The 26694-nt window shown below is 38.5% G+C and overlaps 1 protein-coding gene across 5 annotated transcripts in view; it reads left to right on the top strand.

Annotated features, from left to right (window-relative positions):
- HIPK3 (homeodomain interacting protein kinase 3) overlaps positions 1–26694 on the top strand; it is a 100565-nt gene that overhangs the window by 54134 nt on the left and 19737 nt on the right. For all 5 annotated transcript variants that reach the window (XM_077963109.1, XM_015114563.2, XM_015114559.2 and 2 more), the window contains 2 exons: positions 17665–17788; positions 26224–26343. In XM_077963109.1, coding sequence (XP_077819235.1) covers positions 17711–17788; positions 26224–26343 — 198 coding nt within the window. In that variant the 5' untranslated portion in view covers positions 17665–17710. The remainder of the gene's footprint in view (positions 1–17664; positions 17789–26223; positions 26344–26694) is intronic.

The following is a 26694-nucleotide window of genomic DNA, read 5'->3' as shown; positions in this document are numbered from 1 at the left end:
TTATGAGGCAATTCAGAGTAAGTTATAGATACCAGTACACTGTACTGCTAAACACTTCAGCATGTGTATCATAAAGTAAAGCTTAATTTTTGTTTGTGGTTCTTTTTTTGGAGGTAAATTTTATATATGGAGAGATGTACAGGTGGTATTTATAAGTCAAGTTATGGGTAGCCATTTGTTGAATTTGTTTTTTAAAAAGTAGATTCCAACTTTCTGCTGAAGTTCTCTGCCATTCCATCCATTTTCTTGAACATTTCTATTGTTATTTTAAAGTCTCTGTTTTAAAATTTCAGTAGCTGGATAACTGTGGGGATGCTTCTACCAATATCTTTTCCCCTGTTGGTTTTTGGCATTTGATTATATTTCTTGTTAGACTGACAACTTTGTTTTTTAGCATTGGTCATTGGGTATGAAAAATTCTTGACATATGCTCTTCAATATGGTAGCCATTAATCACTGTGGCTATCTATCTATCTGTCTGTCTGTCTATCTGTCCGTCTATTGAGAAAGAGGGTCTTGCTGTGTCATGGAGTACAGTGGCACCATCTTGGCTCACTGTTACTTGGGTGTCCCAGGTTCAAGGGATTATCCTGCCTCAGCCTCTTGAGTAGCTGGGATTACAGGTGTGCACCACCACGACCCAGCTAATTATTGTATTTTTAGTAGAGATGGGGTTTTGCTATGTTGGCCAGGCTGGTCTCAAACTCCTGGCCTCAAGTGATTTGCCCAACTTGGCCTCCCGGAGTGCTTGGATTACAGGTGCGAGCCACCGTGCCCAGCCTATTTTAAGTTTAAATTAATTAAAATTAAATAAATTTTACAATTCAGTTTCTCAGTTACATTAGCCACATTTCAGGTGCTCAATAGCTACATGTGCAGATAGAGCTAGTACAAATAGTACAGATAAGGAACATTTCCATTCTTGCAGAAAGTTCTATAGGACAGCGGTATGCTAATGAGTCTACATGAAATCTTCCTCCAGAGAAAATGCAGTTTTATGCTGGAAGGCAGATCAAGTAGGTAGATCATGTTATTCTAAGGGAGACCAGTCTATTTCAGTTTGTCTTTGTTCTAGTAGTGCAGCCCTTTGTGGTTTTGCTTGAAAAGCCTGAGGCATCTGCCAAGGCCACGCTTCCTTGGTAAGTTCTGAATTCCAGGTTTTGTTTTGCCAGCCCAAATGGCTGCAGGCTCTTGACTGCTACTTACTGTTCAGCCTCTATGCCTTACTTTGAATTGGTGACTACCTTAAGGATATATAAGGCTCACTTTAGTTTTCTCTTTACTCTGGGATTTTATTCTCTCAGGTCCTGGCTGTGTTGTCTGTTCTCTGATGACTTTGCACATTCTTTTTAAAATTGTTTTTTGTTTTTCTGAGATGAAGTCTTGCTCTATGGCCCAGGCTAGAGTACGGTGGTAAGATCACAGCTCACCACAGCTGGTGACCCCCTGGGCTCCAGTGATCCTCCCACCTCAGCCTCCTGAGTGGCTAGGACCACAGGCATGTGCCACAACACCTGACTCATTTTTTCATTTTGTGTAGAGACGAAGTCTTGCAGCCCAGACTGGTCTCAACTGCTGGGCTCAAGTGATCCTCTAACCTTGGCCTCCCAAAGTGCCAGGATTACAGATGTCAGTCCACCATGCCTGGCCTTTTTTGTTTGTTTGTTTTTTTAATAGACTATTTTGTCGAGTACTTTTAGGTTCTCAGAAAAATTGAGCAGAAAGTGCTGAGTTCCTGTATACCCCCTGCCTCTGTACACATACAGCCTGCCACTATTGACATCCTGTACCACAGTGTACATTTGTTAGAATTGATAAACCTCCATTGATGCATTGCTATCACTCAAAGTCAGAAAACACCCTTTTTTGTTTTTGTTTTTAAAGAGATGGAGTCTTGGCCATGTGCAGTGGCATATACCTTTAATACCCGCACTTTGGGAGGCTGAGGCAGGAAGATGGCTTGAGGCCAGGAGTTCATGACCAGCTTGGGCGGCCTAGCAAGACCCTGTCTCTACACACACACACACACACACCATGAAAAAATACACCTTTTAATTTTTTTGTATGTGTGTGTTTTGTAGAGACAGGGTCTTGCTATGTTGCCCAGGATGGTCTTGAACTCCTGGCCTCAAGCTATCCTTTTGCCTCAGCATCTGGAGAAGCTTCAACTACAGACATGCACCACTGTCTGGCTACATATAGCTATTTTTATGTGTATATTTTTTCTAGCTTTTATAGTTGTTCAGTATCCTTCCATTTTCTTTATTAGACAGAATGTAATTCAGTATATTTGAAGGTACCTTGATGGCTCCTGGCAGTTCTCTAGACTGTTTTGGATTACTGGTTTTGATAGGAAATTATGCAGGGTGTGTTATATGGAGGAGTGTTATATTTTCACGTTCACTTTAATCCCCCTCTTCTATAAAGTTGGCTAATGTTGTTGGCTATTCCATATGATATCAAAAACCTGAGAATTTCATTTAAAATACAGATTAAAATGGAATGTATTTGGGGAGCATTGTGTCTGTATATTTTGCATTCATTGACTACATCTTTAAGGAGTGATTTAAGTTTGTAAAAGACTCTGCCAGGGATTGTGTGAAATATACAAATGAGAGACAGTTTCTGATCTTTCCAGTCTTCTTAACAGAGTTGATAAGATACGTATATAAATATTATGAGGACTCTTTGTAGAGGGCACATTTTATTTCTAATATGGTTTACAATTTAAGTTTTTGTCTTGCCACTATGATTTATTGACCCTGGGGAAATCACTCAAGCACTCTTAACTTGTGATGCTTTTGGGTTTAAGGGAGATTAGTTATGTGCCAAGTGCTTTACTTGGTTTTATTGTCACAATAATCCAGAAAGGCAAGTATATCTCTCATTTACAAATGAATGAATTGAGGCTGCAGTGACGTTTACAATTCACATAAGGCATTGAGTTTGTAAGTAATTGCCAGAGTTGGGATTTGAATTTAGTTCTCTGTAACTCCAAAGTCTGTATTTATTTGATTATCCCAGCACATAACAATTGTTCTAAGAATCATTAATAGGTGTTACTTGAAAAATTGATGGTAATAATATGTTTTCTAATAAGCGCCTTGAAAAAATCAAGTATAAGATAGCATCACTCTTGTAGTAATCCTGCTAAAAATTAACTGAATTTTCTTATGAGAAAATATTAAATAAACACCAATTGAGGGATATTGTACAAAATAACTGGTATGTATTCTTAGAAAATGGCAGTGTCATGAAAACCACAGAAATACCAGGGAGCTATTCTAGATAAGCAAAACTAAAGAAACATGAATCTGGGATTTGTTTTTTTTTTGAAGTATTGTTTGCTATAAAGGAAGACATTATTGGGATAGTTGGCAACATTGAATTGTAATATTGTATTAATTTCCTGATTTTGACAAATATACTGTAGCTATGCAAGAGCTTGCTTTGGGGAAGTACACACTGAATGAAGCATTTAGAAGTAAAGGGGTACAGTGTCTGCCACTTAACTCTCAAACAGTTCAGAAAAATTGTATTTGTGTGTATATATAAAAGAGAGAAAGAGTTAAGGCAAATGGAGTAAAGTGTTAACATTTGGGGAATCTAGTTGAGGGGTATTATCAGAATTGTGCTATTATTTGCAACTTTTCTGTAAGTCTGAAATTATGTCAACATGATCAGTTAAAAGGAAAAAAAAAGTATAGGAAAAATACTAATTGATTTTTCTAGCTGTTAAGTGATACTTTAAGAAATGGTGTGCTCCAGAGCACCATGAGATTATGTGAGATCACCTGATGAACCAGTGTGTAATTTTCTATGTGCTCATTTATGCACAAGTACCTGGTCTTACGGTTAAATAATGCATTTATTTTATTATTTATTTATTTATTTAAAAAAATTTTTTTGAGAGGGTCCAAGCTGGAGTGCAGTGTTACAAAGACAGCTCACTGCAACCTTGACTTCCTGGGCTCATGCGATCCTCCTGCCTTGGCTTCCCAAATAGCTGGGACTGCAGGTGTGCTTGATGATGTCTGTATAGATGGGGCCTTGCTCTGTGCCCAGGCTGGTCTCGTACTCCTGGGCTCAAGCAATCCTCCTTCCATGGACTCCCAAGATGCTGGGATTACAGGCATGAGCCACTGCACCTGGCTGAATAATGCATTTAATAGTTCATACAATAAAAAATGATTTATCTACATGGTGGTGAGGAACTTGAACTGTCACTCAGACTACATAGGTTTGTATAAGCCCCACCATTCACTAACTGAGAGATCGTGAAAAGTTACTTTTGCACTTAGTTTTCTCATGTCTCAAATGGGATAACGTATCTACCTCAAAGGGTTTTGTTAGGATTAAGTGAGATGATGAATGTAAAACATTTAGCACAGAATCTGACTCTAGGCTGGGCGGGGTGGCTCATACCTGTAATTCCAGTACTTTGGGAGGCCCAGGTGGGTGGATCACTTGAGGTCAGGAGTTCAGGACCAGCCTGGCCAATGTGGTGAAAACTCGTCTCTACTAAAAATACAAAAAAATTTAGCGGCATGGTGGCAGGTGCCTATAATCCCAGCTACTTGGGAGGTTGAGGCAGGAGAATCACTTGAACCCGGGAGGCGGAGGTTGCAGTGAGCTGAGGTGGTGCCACTGCACTCCAGCCTGGGTGACAGAGAGAGACTCCGTCTCAAAAAAAAAAACCAAAACGAAAAAAGAATCTGACTCTAATAAGTACTCAATCAACATTTTAAATTATTGTTAATAATTATTACAAAGTTAGAAAGTTAAATCATTTATTGCAGTTAAATAATTTTTGTTGTCTGATTTAGCCTAAACTTACCTAATAGATTATGAATGAGCCTGTGTTGGTGTTTCACTGACAATACATTATAATTTTAAATATACTTCATAGATAAATTTAAGACATAATTGGATTGTTCCATACTTACCTCCTAATCACCTGTAAAATAAGGATACTTACATTTATTTTGTTATAGTCATACAATAAGATATTTGAAAAGATTGTAAAATCCAAATGCAATACAAATACGTAGTACTAATAATATAGTGCATATATATGAGCTGTGATAATCATACATTAATTTGTCGACATTAACATGTAAAGAACAGATACATGCTACCTCAGTTACTGACATGTTTTGTCTTTATTTTCCACAGATACTTTTTGTGTTACCCTACCAATCTGGTCCCTTAGCTTCTCTCTCTTGATGTATGTTAGTAATGTTCTCATAGTCTTCTCTTACATATCATGAGATTTTTGATAGAATCTTGCTCTGTTGCCCAGACTGGAGTGCAGTGGCGTGATCTTGACTCACTGCAACCTTCGCCTCCCGGGCTCAAGCAATTCTCATGCCTCAGCCTCACGAGTAGCGGGGATTACAGGCACGCGTCACCACACCTGGCTAATTTTTGTATTTTTAGTAGAATAGGGCTTCACCATGTTGGCCAGGATGATCTCAATCTCCTGACCTCGTGATCCACCTGCCTGGGCCTCCCAAAGTGCTAGGATTATAGGCGTGAGCCACTGCCCCGGCGCTAGCTAAGTTGTTTATTTGTAGAGACGAGGTCTCGCTGTGTTGCCCAGCCTTGTCTCAAACTTCTGGACTCAAGCTGTCTGCCTGCCTTGGCCTCCCAAAGTGATGGGATTACAGATGTGAGCCACTGTGCCTGGCCCTGACTCCTACTTTTATAAAATATTAGATATTGATCAGTCATAGAAATGCAAATTATTGCTGTGTTCATCTTTTTCGGTAGTGGGCTGTAAACTATATTTGTGGCATATTGGTAACAAATATTAAATCTTCGCTGTCTTCTATCCTTCATCTCTTGAGTATAAAATTTAATAGGCTTTGAAAATATTTGTTATTGCTGTTATTCTTTGTACTTGGTGCTTTGATCTGGATCATTGTCCTGCATACTTAAAAGATTAAGTGGCCTTTCAATAAGGATATTTTGAATTGTGATATTTTTAGTCTGAGACACAAACTACATTTGAATGAGTATCTATTTTAAGAGCCTGTACTTTGATTACATTTCAACATGTAATTGTAACACGGATAGTTGTGGTTATAGAGTCATAAAAACAATCTGCATAAACGTCCAATATTCTGTAGTGATGTTATTTCTTCTTATATCAAAAACATTCATAACAAAAAGTACTTGTAGAAGCAGTTGATCATCTGTTTTGAAATCTATCTACCTTTCTAAGAATGTTGAGGGTTTGTTGCTTGTTTTAAAAAAGCACCATTCTATGGGATATTGAAAAAGCTGCTTTAACATGAAATAAACTCACTAGTAGTATTTTGACAGTCATCCTTCTGTTAAAGTTCCACTTGTGGAAATGCTGTTCTCTATTTTCATAAATTTTAGTTGCATTATGATTTGTAAAGAGTCTTGCAGGTACTGTAGTGTAAATTCCCCTGTTATGCTAAGAGTCTCCTTTATGGTATCCTCTACACAGCGACAGAACCTGGAAGGGACATCTCCAATATTCCTTTCCTCCTGAGGCAACACATTCCCACTTCAAATACATGTATTAGAAAATTGTTCCTGGCTGGGCATGGTGGCTCACACCTGTGTTCCCAGAACTTTGGGAGGCTGAGGTAAGGGGATCACTTGAGGCCAGGAGTTTGAGACCAGCCTGGGCAATGTAGCAAGACCTTGTCTCTACAAAAAATAAAAAACATTTGATGGGCATGGTGGTGCATGCCTGTAGTCCCAGCTACTTGGGATGCTGGAAGGAGAAGGATTGCCAGACCCTGGAGGTTGAGACTGCAGTAAGTTATGATTGTATCATTGCACTCCAGCCTGGGTTGTAGAGCAAGACCTAATCACAAAACAACAACAACAAAAAACCCAGAAAATTGTTCCTTATAATAAATAAAAATAGATGATTCACTTAAGATCTAATTTGATACTTATAATAAGAAAAATAGTAAATTCCTATAAAGTCTCAATGACTGACATTTTTAAACATTAATCTTTTTTTATTATATGTTTAATTAGTTAAATTTTTTTGAGACAGAGCCTTACTCTGTTGCCCAGGCTGGAGTGCAGTGGTGTCATCTTGCTTGCTGCAACCTCCGCCTCCTAGGTTCAAGGAATTCTCGTGCCTCAGACTCCCTAATAGCTGGGATTACAGTTGTATTTCACCATGCCTGGCTAATTTTTGTATTTTTAGTAGAGATAGGGTTTTGCCATATTGGCCAAGGCTGGTCTTGAACTCCTGACCTCAAGTGATCCTCCTGCCTCAGCCTCCCAAAGTGCTGGGATTACAGGTGTGAGCCACTGTGCCTGGCCCTAATTTTTTTTTTTTTTTTTTTTTTGAGTCTTGCTCTGTTGCCCAGGCTGCAGTTCAGTGGCACAATCTAAGCTCCCTGCAGTCTCACTTAGGCTGTCCTCCCACCTCAGCTCCCCAAGTAGCTGGGACCACAGGCACATACCACCACGCTCAGCTAATGTTTTTTTTAATTGTTTTGTAGAGACAGAGTCTCCATATGTTACCTGGGGTGGTCTTGACTCCTGGCTCAAGTGATCCCTCCCAGATTGGCCTCCCAAAGTGTTGGGATTACAGACGTGAGCTACTGCACCTGGCCAATCTTATTTTATAGTATGAGTTGCTTGTTTAAGAAACAATAAAATATTGTGGAAATATATAGCATTTCCTACTCCTTGCCAGGTTGATTCCTCATTGATTATTGCTGATACAACTTAGGTGTGTATCCTTCTATTTGCTGTGCTTGTACCAACACTTATCTGTGCCTGCATTTTATAACCACTTTAGGTCTTTGCTATCTTTTGTTACAATTATAGGGCTTTAACTTGTAAGAATTTGTTGAGTGCATGATGAACTGGTATCTGTGACTAATCACACCTACTGACTAGTAGATGGTCACATCCACTGTTGGGCTCATTTCCTAACTGCCTCTGTAAAAAGATGTTACAGTCATCTTTAGGAACTCTGCAATCTCCCAAAATAAGAACTTTGTTTTAACTAAGAGGTATTTAGAGGATGTCTGTGTATTTAATATGAAAGATTTTATGGTTAAGGTGAGTAAATGCTTAAAGAACAGGAAGAGTTCAGTAAAATGTCTGCTAGAATTCTCTTAAGTATGTTTATATTTTACATTTCCTGATTAGTTTTAAAATCAAAGGTGATAGGTTTAAAGAGAAAGAGCGGATTATTGAGAAATACAGCATCTGAGTGTGAGCGCTTCCATTAAGATAAAAGTCCAATAGTTTTTTTTTTTTTTTTAATTTTTTGTAGAGATGGGGGGGGTCTCACTATGTTGCCCAGGCTGGTTTCGAACTCCTGACCTCAAGCAATCCTCTCATGTTGGCCACCCAGAATGCTGGGATTATAGGCATGAGCCACAGTGCCTGGCCCAAAAGTCCAGTAGTTTTAGGGATCATAGGAATTATTTAAGGTGTAGTGCTTAAAAGCATGGATTTTGAAGCCATAAAAGCTGCATTTGAGTTCCAACTGCACCTCTCACTAGCTGTGTGACCTTAGGCAGGTTACTCACCCTTCATCTGTTTCTTCATCTGTTAAAAGGGTTTATATGAATATCAAATGGGTTAATACTTATAAAATGCTTAGAACATTGCTTGGTTCGTAGTATTATGTTGGTACTTTATTACTGTTACTGTGTAATTTAAAAAGGATTTATATAGGATGAAAAGTTTGGTTTAAAAAATGCCAGCAAAATCTCTCTGTCTCTTCCCTTTTTCTTTTGATTGTCGTAGAAATCTAAAGACCAGTTAATCATAAAAGGAACATAACAGATGTTTTCTCATATTATAGAACTATTAGAAAATATAGGCCAGAATTTTCCTGCTCTGTAGAAAATAAAACCAGAGGATATCTTTATTGAATTGCCAAAAATAACTTCTGGGCCAATTTCTTTGGTTTCCTGTGTTTCTTTGAATCAAAAGATTTTATGATTTAAGATGAAATGGAATAGAGAAAGAGGCTTTAGAATCAGGGGTTTACATTTAAATCCCAGTCCCACCACTTTCTGAGTAACTTTGGGCAGTGTATTTGTTATCTGTTGCTGTGTGACAAACAATTCCAAAACTTAGTTGCTTCAGAAACAATGATTTATTATTTCTCATTCTGTGGATTGGCTGTACTCAACCCAGGGGTTCTTCTGTTTCATGTAGAACATTTTGTTTACCCAAATTTTTGGTCTTGGGTAGAAAATGCAGTAACATTTTCTTTAAATGAAATAATGCTCATGCCTGTAATCCCAGCACTTTGGGAGGCCGAGGCGGGCGGATCACGAGGTCAAGAGATTGAGACCGTCCTGGCCAATATTGTGAAACCCCATCTCTACTGAAAATACAAAGAATTAGTTGGGTGTAGTGGCAGGCACCTGTAATTCCAGCTACTTGGGAGGCTGAGGCAGGAGAATTGCTTGAACCCGGGAGGCAGAGGTTGCAGTGAGCCGAGATCACGCTATTGCACTCTAGCCTGGGCAAAACGAGCAAAACTCCATCTCAAAAAAAAAAAAAAAAAAAAAAGTCATGATACCTGGCACATTGTTAAAGCTCAGTAAATATATATGTATTTTTAATTATGTAATCATAAAACAGTTGTCCCCAGTGCAAAATGACTTTGTAAGGGTCCGTTGGTTCATACCTGTTCAGCTCATATATCGGTGATGTTCAACAACATTTTCTTTGCTTTCCTGAATGAATGATGTATGCTTTTAGCTTTTGCTGGTTGATCATTTCATTGAACAAATAATGAAGTGTTTTATATGTTGGGAATATAGCATTAAAAGAATTAAAGTTCTTGCCCCCATGGAATTTATATTCTAGTGGGGGCAGAGAGGAGATAGATAATAAGCCATTGTATTTATCAGTTAATGACAAGTGCTATAGAGAACAGTCAAGCAGGATAAAGGAAGAAAGGCAAGTGCCATGTGTTAGTGAGGGCTTACTCTTCTATTTAAGGTGGTCAGGGAAGGCCTTTCTAGTAACATGACTGTTAAGCAGTAATACAGAGTAAGAGGAAGAGATCAAGTCTTGCTATTGTCTCTGCCTGGAACTCTCTTCTCCCAGATATTTTTAAATGCAAAGGTCTTGAGGCAGGAACTATGGTTTGAAACAGTAAGGAGGCTAATGTGACTGGACCAGAGCAAGCAAGTGGGAGAATGGTAGGAAGTTTCAGATGTAGCTAAGGGCTGCACCTTGTAGGCCATTGTGAGGAATTGAGATAGGAAGCTATCAGGGTTTTGAGGAGAAGAGTGACATGGTCTAATTTATGTATTAAATGGGTCACTCAAGCTGCTAGATTGAGAATAGATGGCAGAGGGTGAGGACAGAAGCAAAGAACAGGAAGCTCTTGTAATAACAGATGGAGGTGATGGGGGGTTGGATTAGAGAGGTAACAGGAAAGGTGGTTACATTGTGAGAAATTTGACTTTTTCTGTGATAGGAAGCCAGTTAGGATTTTGAGGAGAGGAATGACATGGTCTGATTTGTGTACTAAATGGATCACTCAGACTGCTAGAATGAGAAGAGATGGTAGAGGATAAGGACAGAAGCAAGAACAGTTAGGAAGCTCTTGCAGTAATCCAGATGAGAGATGATGGTGGTTTGGATCAGGGTGTTAGCAGTAAAGGTAGTTACATTCTATTAATAGATACACTGTATTTTGAAGATAGAGTCAATGGAATTTGCTGATGTGGGAAGTGAGAAAAAGGGAAGAGTTAAATCGGATTCTCACGGAGGCCTGAGAAACCGAAAGGATAGAATTGTCGTTTACGGACACGGCTAAGACTGTGACAGAAGTGAGTTTGGGGGAATCAGGAGTTCTTTCTGAACACATTCAGTTTGAGATGCCTAATAAACATTCAAGAAGAAGTGCTGAGCAGACAATTGGATTGACAAGTCTGGAGTTAAAGAGAAAGGCCTGAGTTGGAGATGTACATTTGGGAGTCTTAAGAATAGAGGTGGTTATTTAGAAACATGTGACAAGATGAGATCATGTAAGGGAGGTAAATGCCCAAAGGGAGGATAGATACCAAAAAACTGAGCCTTTAGGCACCCCAAAGTTTAAACGTTGGGAAAATGAAACGGAACTAGTGAAGCAATCTGAAAAGGATTTTTATTATCTAGTGAGATAAGGAGGAGAACGAAGAGTTCCGGTGTCCTGGAATTCAAGTGCAGTTAGATTAATAATCAGCTGTGTTGAATACTGCAAGTCAAGTAGATTGAGGACATGGCAAATGCAGTGATTTAGTGACCTTGATAAGAGCTATCTGGGTGGAACGATAGGATAATGAAAGCCTTTTCGAATAAGTTCAAGATGGTGGTACAGTTGGAGGCAGCTTGTATAAACAGTGCTTTCAAGAAGGATTGGTGTAAAATGGGAACAGAAAAAGGGGTGATGGCTGAAGGAGGATATATCATCAAGAGTTTTTTTCTTTTCCTTTATTTTTCCAAGATGGAGATCTAGAATTGTCCTATAGAGAAAGAGATATTGGTAATGAGAGTGGGAAATTGGAGTGATGTACTTCAGTAGGTGAGCATGGATGTCTTAGATAGAAGCATTACACTGACAGCTGCAAGTGATCTAGTGGATGTGGTAAGAATGTGGAAGCTGTCTTTCAGATTACATCTATTTGTTTTAGTAAAGTAGAATATAAGGACAACAGTGAGGATGAGGAGGAGGTGGAGGTTTGAAAAGAGGAAATGTGAAGTAGGACAGTGAGTATGAATAGTTTACATGAATGTATATACTGCTTTACATTTCACACACATTCTTTTACTTAGTCCTTTAGATAATCTTCTGAGTATGTAAGGTTAGTAAAACCCTGTTTTAAAAATGAAAATACTAAGGCTTAGGTAAATTACTCGCTATTAAGGGGAGAGCTGTGTATCTACTCCTGAGTGTTTGAAATCTAGCACTATTTAGGTGATTTTTATTATGTGAAATCAGTGCTTCCTTACCAGGCTCCAGTATTTGTCTTCCCAGAGTTTTTCTTCATTACATTCCCAACTTTTTATTTTACTTTTATTTTTATTTTTATTATTACTTTTTTGAGACGGAGTCTTGCTGTGTTGCCCAGGCTGGAGTGCAGTGGCGCGATCTCGGCTCACTGCAACCTTCGCCTCCCAGTCTGAAGCAAATTCTCCTGCCTCGGCCTCCTGAGTAGCTGGGATTACAGATGCACACCACCACACCTGGCTGATTTTTTTATTTTTGTAGAGACAGAGTTTCACCATGTTGGCCAGGCTGGTCTTGAATTCCTGACCTCAAGTGATCCTCCCGGTTTGGCCTCCAAAAGTGCTGGGATTACAGGCGTGAGCTACCACGCCCGGCCAGATTCCATTTATATGAAATGTCCGGAATAGGCAAATCTATAAAAACAGAAAGTGGATTTGTGGTGGCCTAGGGATGGAGAGGTTCGGGGAACTGGAGGACTGACTTCTAGTGGATAAAATGAAAATTGTTTTTCAACTTAACCACTTTAACATAAGTTTTATATCAGTGCTTCAAGATTTTAGAGTGAAAGGATTTGCTCTTAATATTGATAAATTCGAGTAAAAGCACATGGCAAAAAATAAAAAAGGAAAAGAAATGGCATTTCAGATGTAGATTGGCTTTATCACATGCCCTAAACTGTTGTGTTTATGGTTTTCACACTTACCTTCTAACCGTGAGTTACTATTTATAGAGTGCGAGAAACAGGCTTAGTTGTATTCTCCATTTAACTGGCATGTTTAATTTGCGCCTTGACTGTTCTACAAAAGTACAAATGATGTCTCTTCTCTGCAATATCCTTAGCACTGCCACGCTCAGAGGATAAGAGTCAAGGTAGATGAAAAAAGCGGAAGAGCTTTCTGTAGGAGTAGGACAGAAGATTCTGTGAGTGGTCCACAAGTCAGAATTCTTGCTATGGTCTTTTTCATACACAAGTATATTTAGCCCATGGGAGGAATTTGAGAGCCAATTAAGATGAAACCAGTAAACTAAGCTTTATTCACTGCTGACAGACAGATTGTATTCTTTCAATGCATGGTTTATTTTTTAAAGTGTATTGTGTTGTAAGACTGGCTGGTAGAACTGTCATGTCTCTGGCAGTTTCATCTAGATTGTAAGTGTTTTCAGGCATTGCTTCCCAGCTTTTCTCATGCTATGGTATGATATACATAGAAAATGCATGGCATGCTAGGGTTAACTGGGGAGAATTTGGTCTTGTTTGTAGGGGACTTGGTGAATAAATTTACTGCATTTTCTCTATCATAGATATGTATTGTGAAATGAAATGTAGACGCTTTTGGGAAGCTAGTTGTGGCAGCTGTGAAAGTATGCCACTCAGAGTCCCCTTCAAGAGAGTCCCCTGTGTGGAGCAGCTGGCTGCGAGCCTCCAGCTGCTGCACCTTCAGATGTACTGCAGTGCTCAGGCTGAGGCCATACTTCCTTTGGGCTCCTTCCCACCAATGACCAGGCAGAGCGGGGGGCACTAGAGTTGGGCTATTCTTGCTTGATGGGAGAGGTTCCTCATACAGATAATGTTTGTTTAGAGACTTGGTATTGGCCCAACCGAGACTTTCTCGTAAGTGCACTGCTGTGAGAGATTCTTTGTACCCAACTCCTCCTTTGCCTCTCTTCTTCCACCCTCAGACCCTGCTCAAGTTTCTCTTCACTTCCTTCTGCTTCCTCCGCCTGTATGCTGCCCAGGCATCTTCCCCAACCAATTTCTGGCATATCTAATTTGATTCTCAGAGGATCTGAACTAATGCAATAATAGATAGTGAACTTGTATAAAACTCCCAGTTAAAACTCTTTTGTATTTTAAAATGGGAAACTTGAATTTGTTTCTGTGAGTGTAACTTTTGTATCTTAGATTTTATGTTTGAGTGGCTATGTGCAATTCCTGATCAAGATTTTGTAAAGATGACTCTATATTCTTGTTGTCACCATCAGTTAGAAACTTGACTTATTCATTAAATGGTAGCACATGGCAGAAGGAATTTGTTGCTCTTTGTCTGACAGAAACTCTTTTCTTACCATTAACAGAATTAAAATGGTTTCAGTCTCTTTAAATGGTATATCTTAGGTGCTGTTATTCTGTTACTTTTCTTTCATTGCCAAATGTGATACTGAAAATTTCTACACCAAAAAATTTCAAATCCTATGAAGAATTTTTCATATTAAATATCTCAAAATAATAATAAAGCTTTTATACACACAGTAATAGGCATATCATTAGTCTTACTAATTTTTGTTTCACATTCAGATTAGTATATGGTTAACATTGGTAGTGAATCTCATTTCCATGCCATACTTTCAAAACTGCATTTTTGCTTTGAATCTTTTTTAGTATAGGTTAATATATGCCCTTTATAAACTTTTGTGCCCTGTTCTCTTTCTTTTTTTTTTTTTTTTTTTGAGACGGAGTCTCGCTCTGTCGCCCAGGCTGGAGTGCAGTGGCGCGATCTCGGCTCACTGCAAGCTCCGCCTCCCGGGTTCACGCCATTCTCCTGCCTCAGCCTCCCGAGTAGCTGGGACTACAGGCGCCCACAACCGCGCCCGGCTAATTTTTTGTATTTTTAGTAGAGACGGGGTTTCACCGTGGTCTCGATCTCCTGACCTTGTGATCCGCCCGCCTCGGCCTCCCAAAGTGCTGGGATTACAGGCGTGAGCCACCGCGCCCGGCTGTTCTCTTTCTTTCTGCCTAGACTTCTGTATTTGAAGGCCTAGTTGAAACCCAGACTGCACTCTGATACTTTTCTTTGTGTGATTCAACCTATGTTGAAATGATTTATTTGAGAAATGTTTACTGAATGCATATTCTTTACAAGGTTCTGGGCACACAAATAATGAACAAAAAAGGGATAAGGTCTCCATCTTTGATAGCTTTTTTTGCTACACTATTGTGAATATATAGGATTAATAACTTAGTACAGCTTACTTTTTTTCATCTTTCTACAACACATTTTAGCATTTGATTATACCTAAATATAATTCATGTGTATACATCTATACAGACACTTGAATATTTTGTCAAAAGAATGAAAACCTCTTATAACCATGTTTTGAAGATCTTTTATACCTCATAGAATCTCCCCATGGCTCTTAATTGTTTTCAACAAATGGCTGTGGATTGGTTAAGGTTCTACTGAATCTTAAGTATTAATTACAGCAGAGATGGGGCCAAGAGTAGAATATTTACTGGGCAGATCCCAAGTCTGTGGTAGAAGACAACTTGTTTATTATTCTCTGAATTTCCTTTGTCAGAAGAGTTGTAGGGAGGACATGGGATGGTCCTGGCATTGGTCTAACTTCTTGAGTGTAGGGCTTTGGTTCTCAACTTTGGCTATATGTTGAAGCCACTCTTGATTCCTAAGCCTAATCCCCAGGGTTTCTGATTTAATTGGTGTAGGGTGTGGCCAGGACCGAATGATTGTAATGTACAGCCAAGATTGAGAACCACTGCCTTAGGAGATGACAACCCTCAGTCTCGGTTAAGAAATTAGCAGATTTATTTTACTTAACTCTAGATAATATATGTACTGAGAAGGTCTGGGAACCATCCCAATAGTAATGAGGTTCCATAGCTCCCTGATCTTTGTTTCAAAGGTCTGTTCTACACGAAAAGATACCGGAGATCCTCAGAGAAATAGCTGTTTCTAGGACTGGAGGAGGGAAAGAACAAGATGAGCCTGGAATATCTTGCTGTGTCAGAAAGCAAAGAAATAGTCTGAGAATGATGAGGACATGTCAGAAGAACATAAAAGTCTGAGGGAGTTCTGACTGGTCAAATCTGGGATTTTTTTTTTTTGTTTTCCCTCTGAAACAGAGCCTGGTTCTGTCCCTCAGGCTGGAGTGCAGTGGCACGATCTCAGCTCACTGCAGCTTGGACCTCCTGGGCTCAAGCGACCCTCCCACCTCAGCCTCCCAAGTAGCTGGGACTACAGGTGTGGACCATCACCTTGGCTAATTTAAAAAAAAAAAAAAAATTTTTTTTTTTTTCTTGTAGAGATAAGGTCTCATTATGTTGCCCAGGCTGGTCTAGAACTCTTGAGCTCAAGCAATCCTACCATGTTGGCCTCCCAAACTGCTGGGATTTGGTGGCTCCCAAAGTGTGAGCCACTACGCCGAATCTGGGAAAATTTGAGAATCAAAATAAGTAATTATAGTCATGGATTATAACTCATTGAATAAAGTAGGAATCCTTTCATCTGTACTCATACAGGTAAATAAATGAAAAAAATGAAAGTTTGATAAGAAATGGATTATTTATATAGTTTCAAATTGAGATCCCACAAAATACTTAATTAGAAAGAGAAAAGGAGGAACTTAGTGGTGGAGAAATATAGCAGACATCATGTGATCAAAGTAAAAATTATTAGTAATGGAACATATCAGAATTGCGTGCCTAATAAGATACAATGAGAAAACATGATGACTTCTGTGATATTCCTCTGAATCTAATTATGAGGAAACATCAGACAAACCCACACTGAGGGACGTTTCTCCAAATACCTGGCATGTAATATGTTATGCAAAGGTCTTGGAAATCTAGACAAAACTTAGGAATTATTCCATATTGAAAAAGACTGAAAGAGATAGGACAACTAAATGCAATGCATGATCCTGAGTTGGATCCTTTTGCCAAGAAGGATGGTATTAGTATAATTGGCCAAACTTAATTGGAGTCTGAAGCTTAGATGGTGGAGATATATCAGTGTTCATTTCCTGATTTTGATGACTGTATTGTGGTTATGTAGGAGAATATTCTTGTTTGTAGGAACTATAAAGTATACAGAAATTTGGCAAGTTATTCTCAAGTGATTTAGGAAAAAAATATGTACTGTTCTTGCAACTACTATGTAAGATTGAGATTGTTTTAAAATTATACACACATGCACACACAAATCTAGGATAACTGTGATACGTATGACTTCTTTGGAATTACACAGCTGTACATGGAGTCTGTCTTAGAACATGAATCTTCTCAAGGGAAATCCATATGAATGTGTAACATAATTTATCTAGGAATAATATGTTTCTTGGATTACATTTCCCAAATGACCAAATCCTTTTAAGTGCTAAAATGCTTTTTAACTATTTTGTTTTATGCTATATACTTGTCTGCCTTTTAAGACAGAATACACTGAATTTAGTTTAATCTCTTGGATGACTAATAGCTCCAATTAGGTAAATATTTATTACTGTATTCTGAAGTAATATCTAGGTCTAGATTCACTTTTAGCTTTTGAGGGTTTTGCTTTGTTTTGGTTTTATCTCTCAATGTCTGGTTTTCAGTTCCGCTGATGTCATAGTATGTATTTAATAGTTTGCCAGTTCTCTTCCTGTTGTGTTATTTCTGATCTGCTATAGTCTTAAAAACAAGATCTATGTTTTTCAAAAAATGTTATGTTAATAAAGCTATGAGGAAACAGGATTATGGTGGAAGAGACTTTATTATAGAAATGTTGTACTCATAGTGCCCCTTTCAGATTAATTCAGGATTATGTCTAGGTTTCAAAGAGTTTTGAAATAGTGAAGAGTTCCTATACATAGAATGTGATACCTCTGTCGTTTTATTAACTTCCTAGGATGCCAGTTGAAATTAGGTAATTTTAGAGAAAAACCACCCTGATTTTTGTTTTAATTTTAAATTTCAGAGCTCCAGAGATTATATTGGGGTTGCCATTTTGTGAAGCCATAGACATGTGGTCATTGGGATGTGTGATTGCAGAATTATTCCTTGGATGGCCGCTCTACCCAGGAGCCTTGGAGTATGATCAGGTAACAAATAATGATAATCTAATAGTATTGGTAGAAAGTAAAGAATAATAACAGTCTTATAGGAATGCATGGCTGCAAGTGTACAATACACTGGAAAGTCTTTTTAACATAAAGTGGCAGAACCTGGGATCTTGTAGAATTGATTTTGAAAACTTTTATAATGCTGAAGTAAGTTTTCATAAAGTTACAGCCTACAGAGTCTCAAAACCAGTTTTGTAAAATTATTGGGAAAATTTTATACTGTAAACATATAAAAGGTTGGATTGTGTCCCTTTAATTAATTGTGCTTTGCTTGGGTGACAAACTTTGATGATGTATGAAACGTCAGCCCCTCCCAAGGCATGAAAGCTCCTAAAAGGCGTTAAAACTTTTGGTCTTAAACCAACTGCCATTATTGGTGTTTTAAATACCTCTCTGTCACTTGAACCCTCCTCAGTCTTTTTAGCTGTTTTGAATGGTGCTGAAATTCTCTTTTAGCACTGTTTAATGATTCTCAGTAGAATTCAGCAAATTACCTTATTAAGTACACTTTTCATGGTAGTTTTCAGGTATATTCATTAGCCTTTCTATACTATTAAGCAATGTTGTTTGCTAGTAGTCTTAATTATTAATACCAAGATTATTATTTGGAGAAACTGCCATCATATTCATTATTCTTTGAGTATCTTTGAGATAATGTACTCAAATCATTCTAATAGAAAATGCTAGTCAAAATCAACGAAGTAGTTACATTAATTTTGTCATTCTGAGTAGTATTTTTATTTAGGTGATATTTAACTTTCAAGGAAGAAAAAATAGAAAATAGAAGAATTTAAAGCACCTATTACATAATCGTGATTATAGCCTATAATCTAATCATGATTATATTAATCTAATCATGATTAGAGCTATTTTCTCTATCAAGAGGAATAAGAGAGGTAATTAATTTAGGTGACTTAAATGTTCCTGAGATGACTCTCATTTAATATTGATTATTAGATCAGATGTTATCATTTACTTTAATCTATTGTCATCATGAATCTTCCCTTTTAGGTTAGGTTTTCTATATTCTCCACCTTCCCTCCTCCACGTTCAGGATTCCACTGAGTTTCTGTAAAATTTTCCATACATTCTGTCGTCTTTCAGCTTTCTATCCAATTACTAGCTTTGATACAGGTGCAAGACTACTGTCAGTTCTAAACAAGTTAGTAATTGAATCAGAGTCCCGTAATCCTTTAGCTGTTGGAGTACTGAGGCACCAGTAAAATGCTAGAAATACAGTCTTGGCTTTGTAGATTAGTCTATGGCTTGCATAGTACCCTGGAGCAGGACACCCTCTAGTGGCAATTTCAAGTTGATTTGTTACTATACTCGAGGTCTTCACTGTTCATCTTGGACAACTGATATTAGTATTGAAAAGGACCCCAGAGATTACCCAGTGACTGCCCCCTTTTCATTTTATAAAGGAGAAAACTGAGGCCCAGAAAAATGAATTAACTTGTCAAAAGTCACAATAGTAATTTTAAAGACAAAGCTTTGACCAAAACTCAGTTTTTCTAAATTTTATAATGAATGTTTATTTTTTTTAAACTAAACTTGGAACAGGTATTATCTGACCCAGATTGACAATGTTTTCAGGATGTATATTACCAAAGGGATTAAAAAAAGTCGTTGGCCATTGGCATATAGCATCAATAGTCTCACAGTGTTTTGTTTGTTTTGTTTGTTTGTTTTTCTTTTTTCTTTTGAGACGAAGTCTCACTCTGTCGCTCAGGCTGGAGTATAGTGGCATGCTCTCAGCTCACTGCAACCTCCGCCTCCCAGGTTCAAGAGATTATTCTGCCTTAACCTCCCAAGTAGCTGGGATTGCAGGCACGTGCCACCATGCCCAGCTAATTTTTGTGTTTTTAGTAGAGACGGGGTTTCACCACGTTGGCCAGGCTGGTCTCGAACTGACCTCGTGATTTGCCTGCCTCGGCCTCCCAAAGTGTTGAGATTACGGGCGTGAGCCACTGTGCCCCACCCACAGTTCAGTGTTTTAAAATATTTTACAAAATGCATGAATGCAAAGCAAATAAATTGTAGTGATTTTTGTGGGCATCTTTGTTTTGGCCCTAATCTGGGACTTTAACTCATTTTCAAGCATAGTATTTATTATATAGGCTTTGATAAATTTTGATAAATTTTTTTTTTCCTATCTTAACTTGATTTGGGACTTTCAAGTGCTTTTTTTGCACTTATTAAAATGTTCACATATGTTTTTCTTTTTTCTTTTATTTTTATTTTTTGAGACAGGGTCTCACTCTGTCACCTAGGCCGGAGTGCAGTGGTTCCATCTTGGCTCACTGCAACCTCTGTCTCATAGGTTCAAGCAATTTTTTCCACCTCAGCCTCCTTAGTAGCTGGGACTACAGGTGTGTGCCACCATGCCTGGCTAATTTTTGTATTTTTGGTAGAGACGGGGTTTCATCATATTGACCAGGCAGGTCTTAAACTCCTGACCTCAAATGATCCACCCGCCTCAGCCTCCCAAAGTGCTGGGAATACAGGCGTGAGCCACTGCGCCTGGCCACATATGTTTCTCAAAGCAACTTTAGTCTGTTTATTAATGTGTTTGATTTTCACGGATTTTCCCCATCTCCCTATATTATGATCATCTAATGTTAGGATGTGAAAGGGCCACCAGTAGGGTATGTCTCTCTCTCTTATGTGTTCCTTATTCCAGTAATCAGCTGCCTAGATATACTTGGACACCCCAGTTGGGGAGTTGGTACTTTTTTTTAGACAGGGTCTCAGTCTGTCATCTAGGCTGGAATGCAGTGGCATGATCATAGCTCACTGCAGTCTTGAACTCCTGGGCTCAAGGAATCCTCCCACCTCAGGCTGTGCCCAGTAGCTGGGGATACAGGTGTACACCAGCATGCCTGACTCATTTTTAATTTTTTGTAGAGATGGGGTGTCTTTCTCTGTGTTGCCCAAGCTGGTCTCAAAGTCCTGGGCTTAAGTGATCCTCCCGCCTGGACCTCCCAAAGTGCTGGGATTACAGGTGCGAGCCACTGCACCTGGCCTGGCAGTTTTTTTCTAATTATTATTTTTTGCCTTACAGTGGCAGTGCAGTGGGCAATAGTATTATTAACTAATGCTTACTGAGCTCTTTTATGTACTAGGAACTGCTGTTAACACTTTATATTAACTCATTTAATGCTCGTAACAACCCTATGAAGTCCACAGTACTATTGCCTCCACTTTATGGATGTAAACTAAAGAGTTCTTAACAGTAGAACTATAATTATCATATTCTTCTTTAGAAGACAGAGTCTTTCTCTGTCACCTTGGATGGAGTGCAGTGGCAGGATCATAGTTCACTGTAAACTTGAACTTGTGGGCTCAAGTGGTCCTCCTGCCTAGGCCTTCCAAAGTGTTCCATGAGCCACCGCGCCTGGCCAAATTATTATATTCTTAAAAGGCAAATTTGAATCGCCAGGAAAAATATTCAAAGTATTTTAATTCTTCATTATGGGGTTTGTGTTCTAGCCCTTTAATCATATTTATCATCTCTTAAAGCCTTTCCAATGCCATTTTCTGTTTGGATTTTACATTCTGTAAGTGGACACTGACCATGTTGAAAATTTATAATTTCATATTTTCTTGTTTGTGCATTTTATTTCCGTTTATATAGACATCTATATTTAGTGTGTGTGGTTAGGGAAGATCCTACCACCAATTGTTACAGTGTGTGAATCCCTTCCTGTCTTAATTGTAGATAAACTGTCTTATTAGTGTTCTATTTACAGGACTTATATGTACTAGGGAATTACCAAAAGTATTCTAGGGAATTAAGGACTATTTTATGGATGGATGGATGGATGGATGGATGGATGGATGGATGAATGGATGACAATAGTTGGTAAATGTTATTTCTCCAAAATGTTTGTTGGAGTTTAGATAGAATATTATCCAGAGCAACTAAGAGTCTGACTTTATATTCAAATTATATTTGGTAATTTCAAGTCTTATGTAAGAAAAATAAAGTTCACTATTTCAACTGCAGAGGAAAATAAATCTTTCAAGATTTCTATGTTTGTCAGGCTATTTAGCAAAGAGACCCACTCAAGCTGACCCAAATAAGGGGGCATTTATTTATATGTATGGATGTATTAGGCCATTTGCATTGCTCTAAAGGGATACCTGAGTAATTTATAAAGAAAAGAAATTTAATTGGCTCACAGTTCTGCAGGCTGTACAAGCATGGCTCTAGCATGTGCTTCTGGTGAGGGTCTTAGGAAGCTTACAATCATGGCAGAAGGGAAGGGGAGCAGGCATTTCACATGGTGAGAGTAGGAGCAAGAGACGGGGGAGATGGGCACCACACACTTTGAAACAACCAGATCTTGAGAGAACTCACTGTTGGGGGAACAACACCAAGCCATTCATGAGGTATCGGCCCCCATTACCCAAACACCTCCCACCAGGCCCTACCTCCAACACTGGGGATTATATTTCAACATGAGATTTGGAGGGGACAGACATTCAAACTGTATCAGTGGACTATCACAAGGATCCAAGAATGGAACTATAATATGACTGGGATTTGTGAAGTTTGGAATTGAAGGTGCTTTTCAAAGCAAGGTGACACTGGAGGAATTAACAGGTGTTGGTAGAATGTCATTGGTACCGGACCATCAGTGTAACTTGGCTGTTCTTCAAGTACCTTTGTCTATTCTGATCTGAGTTTCTGCTCACCTTACCTTTGGTTAGGTTACATGACCATAAAACTCCAGCTCTACCTATAACCCTTTAGCTCATCCCCCAAGAGTCATTGGTATTTCTTAGTTCACATTTCTGACATAGTTAATCTGATTGACTTAGTTTTTTTTCTAGTTGAGTTCATGAGGCCAGTTTAGAATTATGTGTCAGATTCCCATTCTTCATTCACTGGAGATGGAGGAAGGCAAACATATGTATATATTAGGGGTTCTAGATGGAATATTTTTCTCTTCAAATGACTGGGCGGGCATTATGACAAGTAATAAACTCAGAGTTTCACTGGCCACTTTTTTTGTTTGTTTGTTTTTGTTTTACAGAGCCATCTTAACTCCTGAGGTACATTAATTGCTCTATTCTCTTTGCTTTTTCAGCACTTTGTTTTCTTCTTCACAATGGCTTATTAGCTTAATTGCAGATTACATGCTTAAACATTCATCTGTTCTACCGAATTGTGCTTTTGAAGATTGCCACTATATTTTATATATCTACATGTCTTTAGCATCTAGCACATAATAGATGCTCTGTTTATTGAAATTGAATTGTTGATGGCTTTTCTGTCTGATGCAGCATCTGGGCAGCAAACTCTTAGTACTTTTTCCTTCCATTTTCCTGTTTCCTTGAAATAAGGAATTTAGCTACTTAGTGGGTGGGAGGTGGGGAGAAAGAGCAGCACTTTAATGAAATGAAGCCAGTTTATAATGTGGAAGTTTTCGTTGTCATTTTTTATAAAACTGGGGATACAAATGTGAATAAAACAGACTTATTGGAAGGCATACAATCTAGTAGGGAAAACAGACATGTAAAAAATTGTAATATAGTTATAATAATTATAAATGCATGTTCTAGGTGTGATGATAGCACAGAATAGAGTAATTACCTCTGCTTGACATCATCAGGGATGGCTTTATAGAGGAGAAGTTTCTTGAGCTGAGTCTTGAAGAAGGAATAGTAAAAGTTTATCCTGTGAATTTGGTGAAAGGGGGAATATGTATGTTGGATAAATAGGAGTTTGAGAACAATATAGGAAAGAGAAACTGGCCCATGTGGTTTGACATGGTGCCAGATGGTGCCGAAGTACCAGGAGAATATAAAAGGACAGGAAATATATATAGTTGGAGGGCTTGTTTGCTAGGGTTAGAGGTCTGGAATTGACCCTCTAGGTCAGGGGTGTCCAGCCTTTTGGCTTCCCTGGGCCACATTGGAAGAAGAAAAATTGTCTTGGACCACACATAAAATACACTAAAATTAATGATAGCTGATGAGCTTAAAAAAAAATCACAAAAAAAATCTCATAATGTTTTAAGAAATTTAGGAATTTGTATTGGCCCTCATGCAGCCCCTGGGCCAGGGCTGCTGGTTGGACAAGCTTGCTCTAGTCAGTAAAGGGTTATTAAGTAATTTTATACAAGTGACTAACAGACGCACATTTTGCCAGGATGTCTGGCAGTAGTGTCAATAATGAATTGGGGGTGAGCGGGTAAGGACATTAGGAGAGACTGGAGGCAGGTAGAATAATCAGGAGGCTTGTGAAATTGTATAACTCAGAATTGAAGAGGATCTGAGGTAGAGATGGAGAGGAGGGGACAGTTGTGAAAAATGTTAATGAAGTAAAATTGTTAGGCTTTTGGATGTTGGGGGAGCATGATGAGGAAGAGGTATAGGGCATCAATTTCAGGTTTCTGATTTGAGTGGGTGGTGTTGCTATTAACCACAGGAGGAAAATACATAAGGATTAGCAGATCTGGGGGCAAATCAGTTTAGGATATATTCAGTTGGAGGTACTAGAGTCAACCAGGTCGCAAGTTTCAATAAGTGGTTGGGTCTGGAGCTCCAGAGCTAGAGCCAAAGATTGAGACACAGATTTAGAGATAAAATTGTGGGCACTTACGACTTATAGAGGGAAAAAAGACAAGACTCTGGAAAGCAGTGTCATATAAAGAACAAACAGGGGAACACAGTGAAAGACTATCAGGAAGTAGAAAGAGACCCAGAAAAGAATGGTGTCGTGGAAACTGAATGAATGGTTTTTATGTAAAATGGTAGTAGCCATTAGTATCAAAATAAGGATTTATATGTGATTATTAAACGTGTCTGTTACTAACAGGCCATTACTTATCTTAGTACCATATCATGAGGGTGATGAGAGTAAAATTCAGATTGCAGTGTGTTGAAGTGTGAATGGGAAGTGAAATAATATAGGCTACTATTTTAAAGGTGAGACGAGAGAGTTAAGTAGTTAAGGGAGGTTTACTTTTTTTTTTTTAGGATAGAAGATATTGAACATTTTTGTATTTGGTTGGGAGAGAGCTCAGAGGGAGGAAGAAATAGAAGATGCAGAAGAGGATGGACTAATTGATGGAGCAGAGTCTTTGAGGTTTAAAAAAAAAGTCTTTGCATTTATTCTCATACAGGTTAGGGGAGTCAAGTTTTAGTAAGAAGGAAGGATGGAAAAACAATTTTAGCCCCCAGAGATCTCTCTCTTTTCTGAGCCCCTGTTTATCCCCCATGTTTCCCACTCATTAAGTGGGGGAATCAATATTTGAGGGCCTACTGTGTACCAGGCACTTTCATGGGCTCTGGGGGTATGTAAGTAAACAGAAAAGTCCTTCTGTTCATGGAACTTAAGAGTCTCATGGAGAGGTAAGAAAATGGAAAATAAATGTATAGAATATTAGATAATGAAAAGCACAGTGGAGAAAAATATAGCCAGGAGGATGGTGGGTGAGGTACTGAGAAGGGCAGAGTTTGCTGTTATTTATTGATGGGTCATGGAAGGCCTGGTCAGTAAGGGAACATTTGAACCAAGAGCTGAAGGAAGCAAGAGAGCCATACAGATATCTGGGGAAAGAATATTTCAAACAGAAATATTAAGTTCAGAAGCCCTGAAGCTGGAGTTTTTTAGTATCACCCTTGGGAGAGCCCATCAGCTACCATGCCTCTTCCCCTAGAGACACAGCTGTGTATATATCAGTGTCTCAAAAAAGTGTTCCCTCCAAACTCCCACCATAGTAATTCACCCAGTCTTTATCAATCTAAATCTCTTTTGAATTTATTCCTTCCCTTCTATTCCCATTCAGTCTCTCAGTTCAGACCTTCTTCATCTCTTCTCTGGCCTTATCCCCTCACCCATTGTCAGACATTACTTTAAAATGTAAGCTGTCAATTTCCTGCTGAAATTTGTCCAGTGGTTTCCCATTATTACCTCCTGGCATCTAATCCAAATTTCTTAATTTGCTGATAAAGCCCTTTACCTGCTAGTTCAATTTCATCTCTTAGCATTCTCTGTTAGTGACCCTCTGTACTTTCAGTGTTTGAATGTGAGGGTATTCTCTCTTGATTTTCCATATTTGCACATACTATAACCTTAGCATAGTTTTTCCCCCCACCCTTCCAGTGCAAACTCCTGTTATTTTTCTTTTAACACCAAACTTGAGGACCACCTCTTCTAGAACTTTACCTGATCCAATTACTTTAGGTATGCCTTTTCTGTCTGTCAAGCATGCTTTTATTATGATACTTATAATTCTGTATTACAATTTTTTCCATATATGTTTTCCACTGGACAATGCATTTCTTGAGGGCATAGACTATGTATTTTCATACCTGACGTAACATACAGCCTGGTGTCTGACTTAAGTGTTCTGTCACATGAAAGAATAAACTATTCTGTTCTGTAAATTATTTTTCAGATTCGATACATTTCTCAGACTCAAGGTTTACCAGGAGAACAGTTGTTAAATGTGGGTACTAAATCCACAAGATTTTTTTGCAAAGAAACAGATATGTCTCATTCTGGTTGGAGATTAAAGGTAATTCATTAAAAAATAGAATATTTAGAAGACTAGTTTTCTAAGATACCTCATATGCATGGATAATACCTTCCATATCTATTTACATTTTACTAAATTACTTCCTTCTTTTGAATTTTCATTTTTGGTCCTTCTTTATTTTATTTTTATCAATTTTTTTTTCGTTTTTATTTTTTGAGATAGAGTTTCTCTCTCTCGCCCAGGCTGAAGTGCAGTGGTGCCAACTTGGCTCACTGCAACCTCTGCCTCCTGGGTTCAAGCGATTCGCCTGCCTCAGCCTCCCAAGTAGCTGGGACTACAAACTTGCACCACACGCCCAGCTAATTTTTATATTTTTAGTAGAGACAGGGT

The sequence above is a fragment of the Macaca mulatta genome, chromosome 14 (genome assembly GCF_049350105.2).
Source record: "Macaca mulatta isolate MMU2019108-1 chromosome 14, T2T-MMU8v2.0, whole genome shotgun sequence".
Lineage (NCBI taxonomy): Eukaryota > Metazoa > Chordata > Mammalia > Primates > Cercopithecidae > Macaca > Macaca mulatta.
This window is presented reverse-complemented; position numbering and strand designations above follow the sequence as displayed.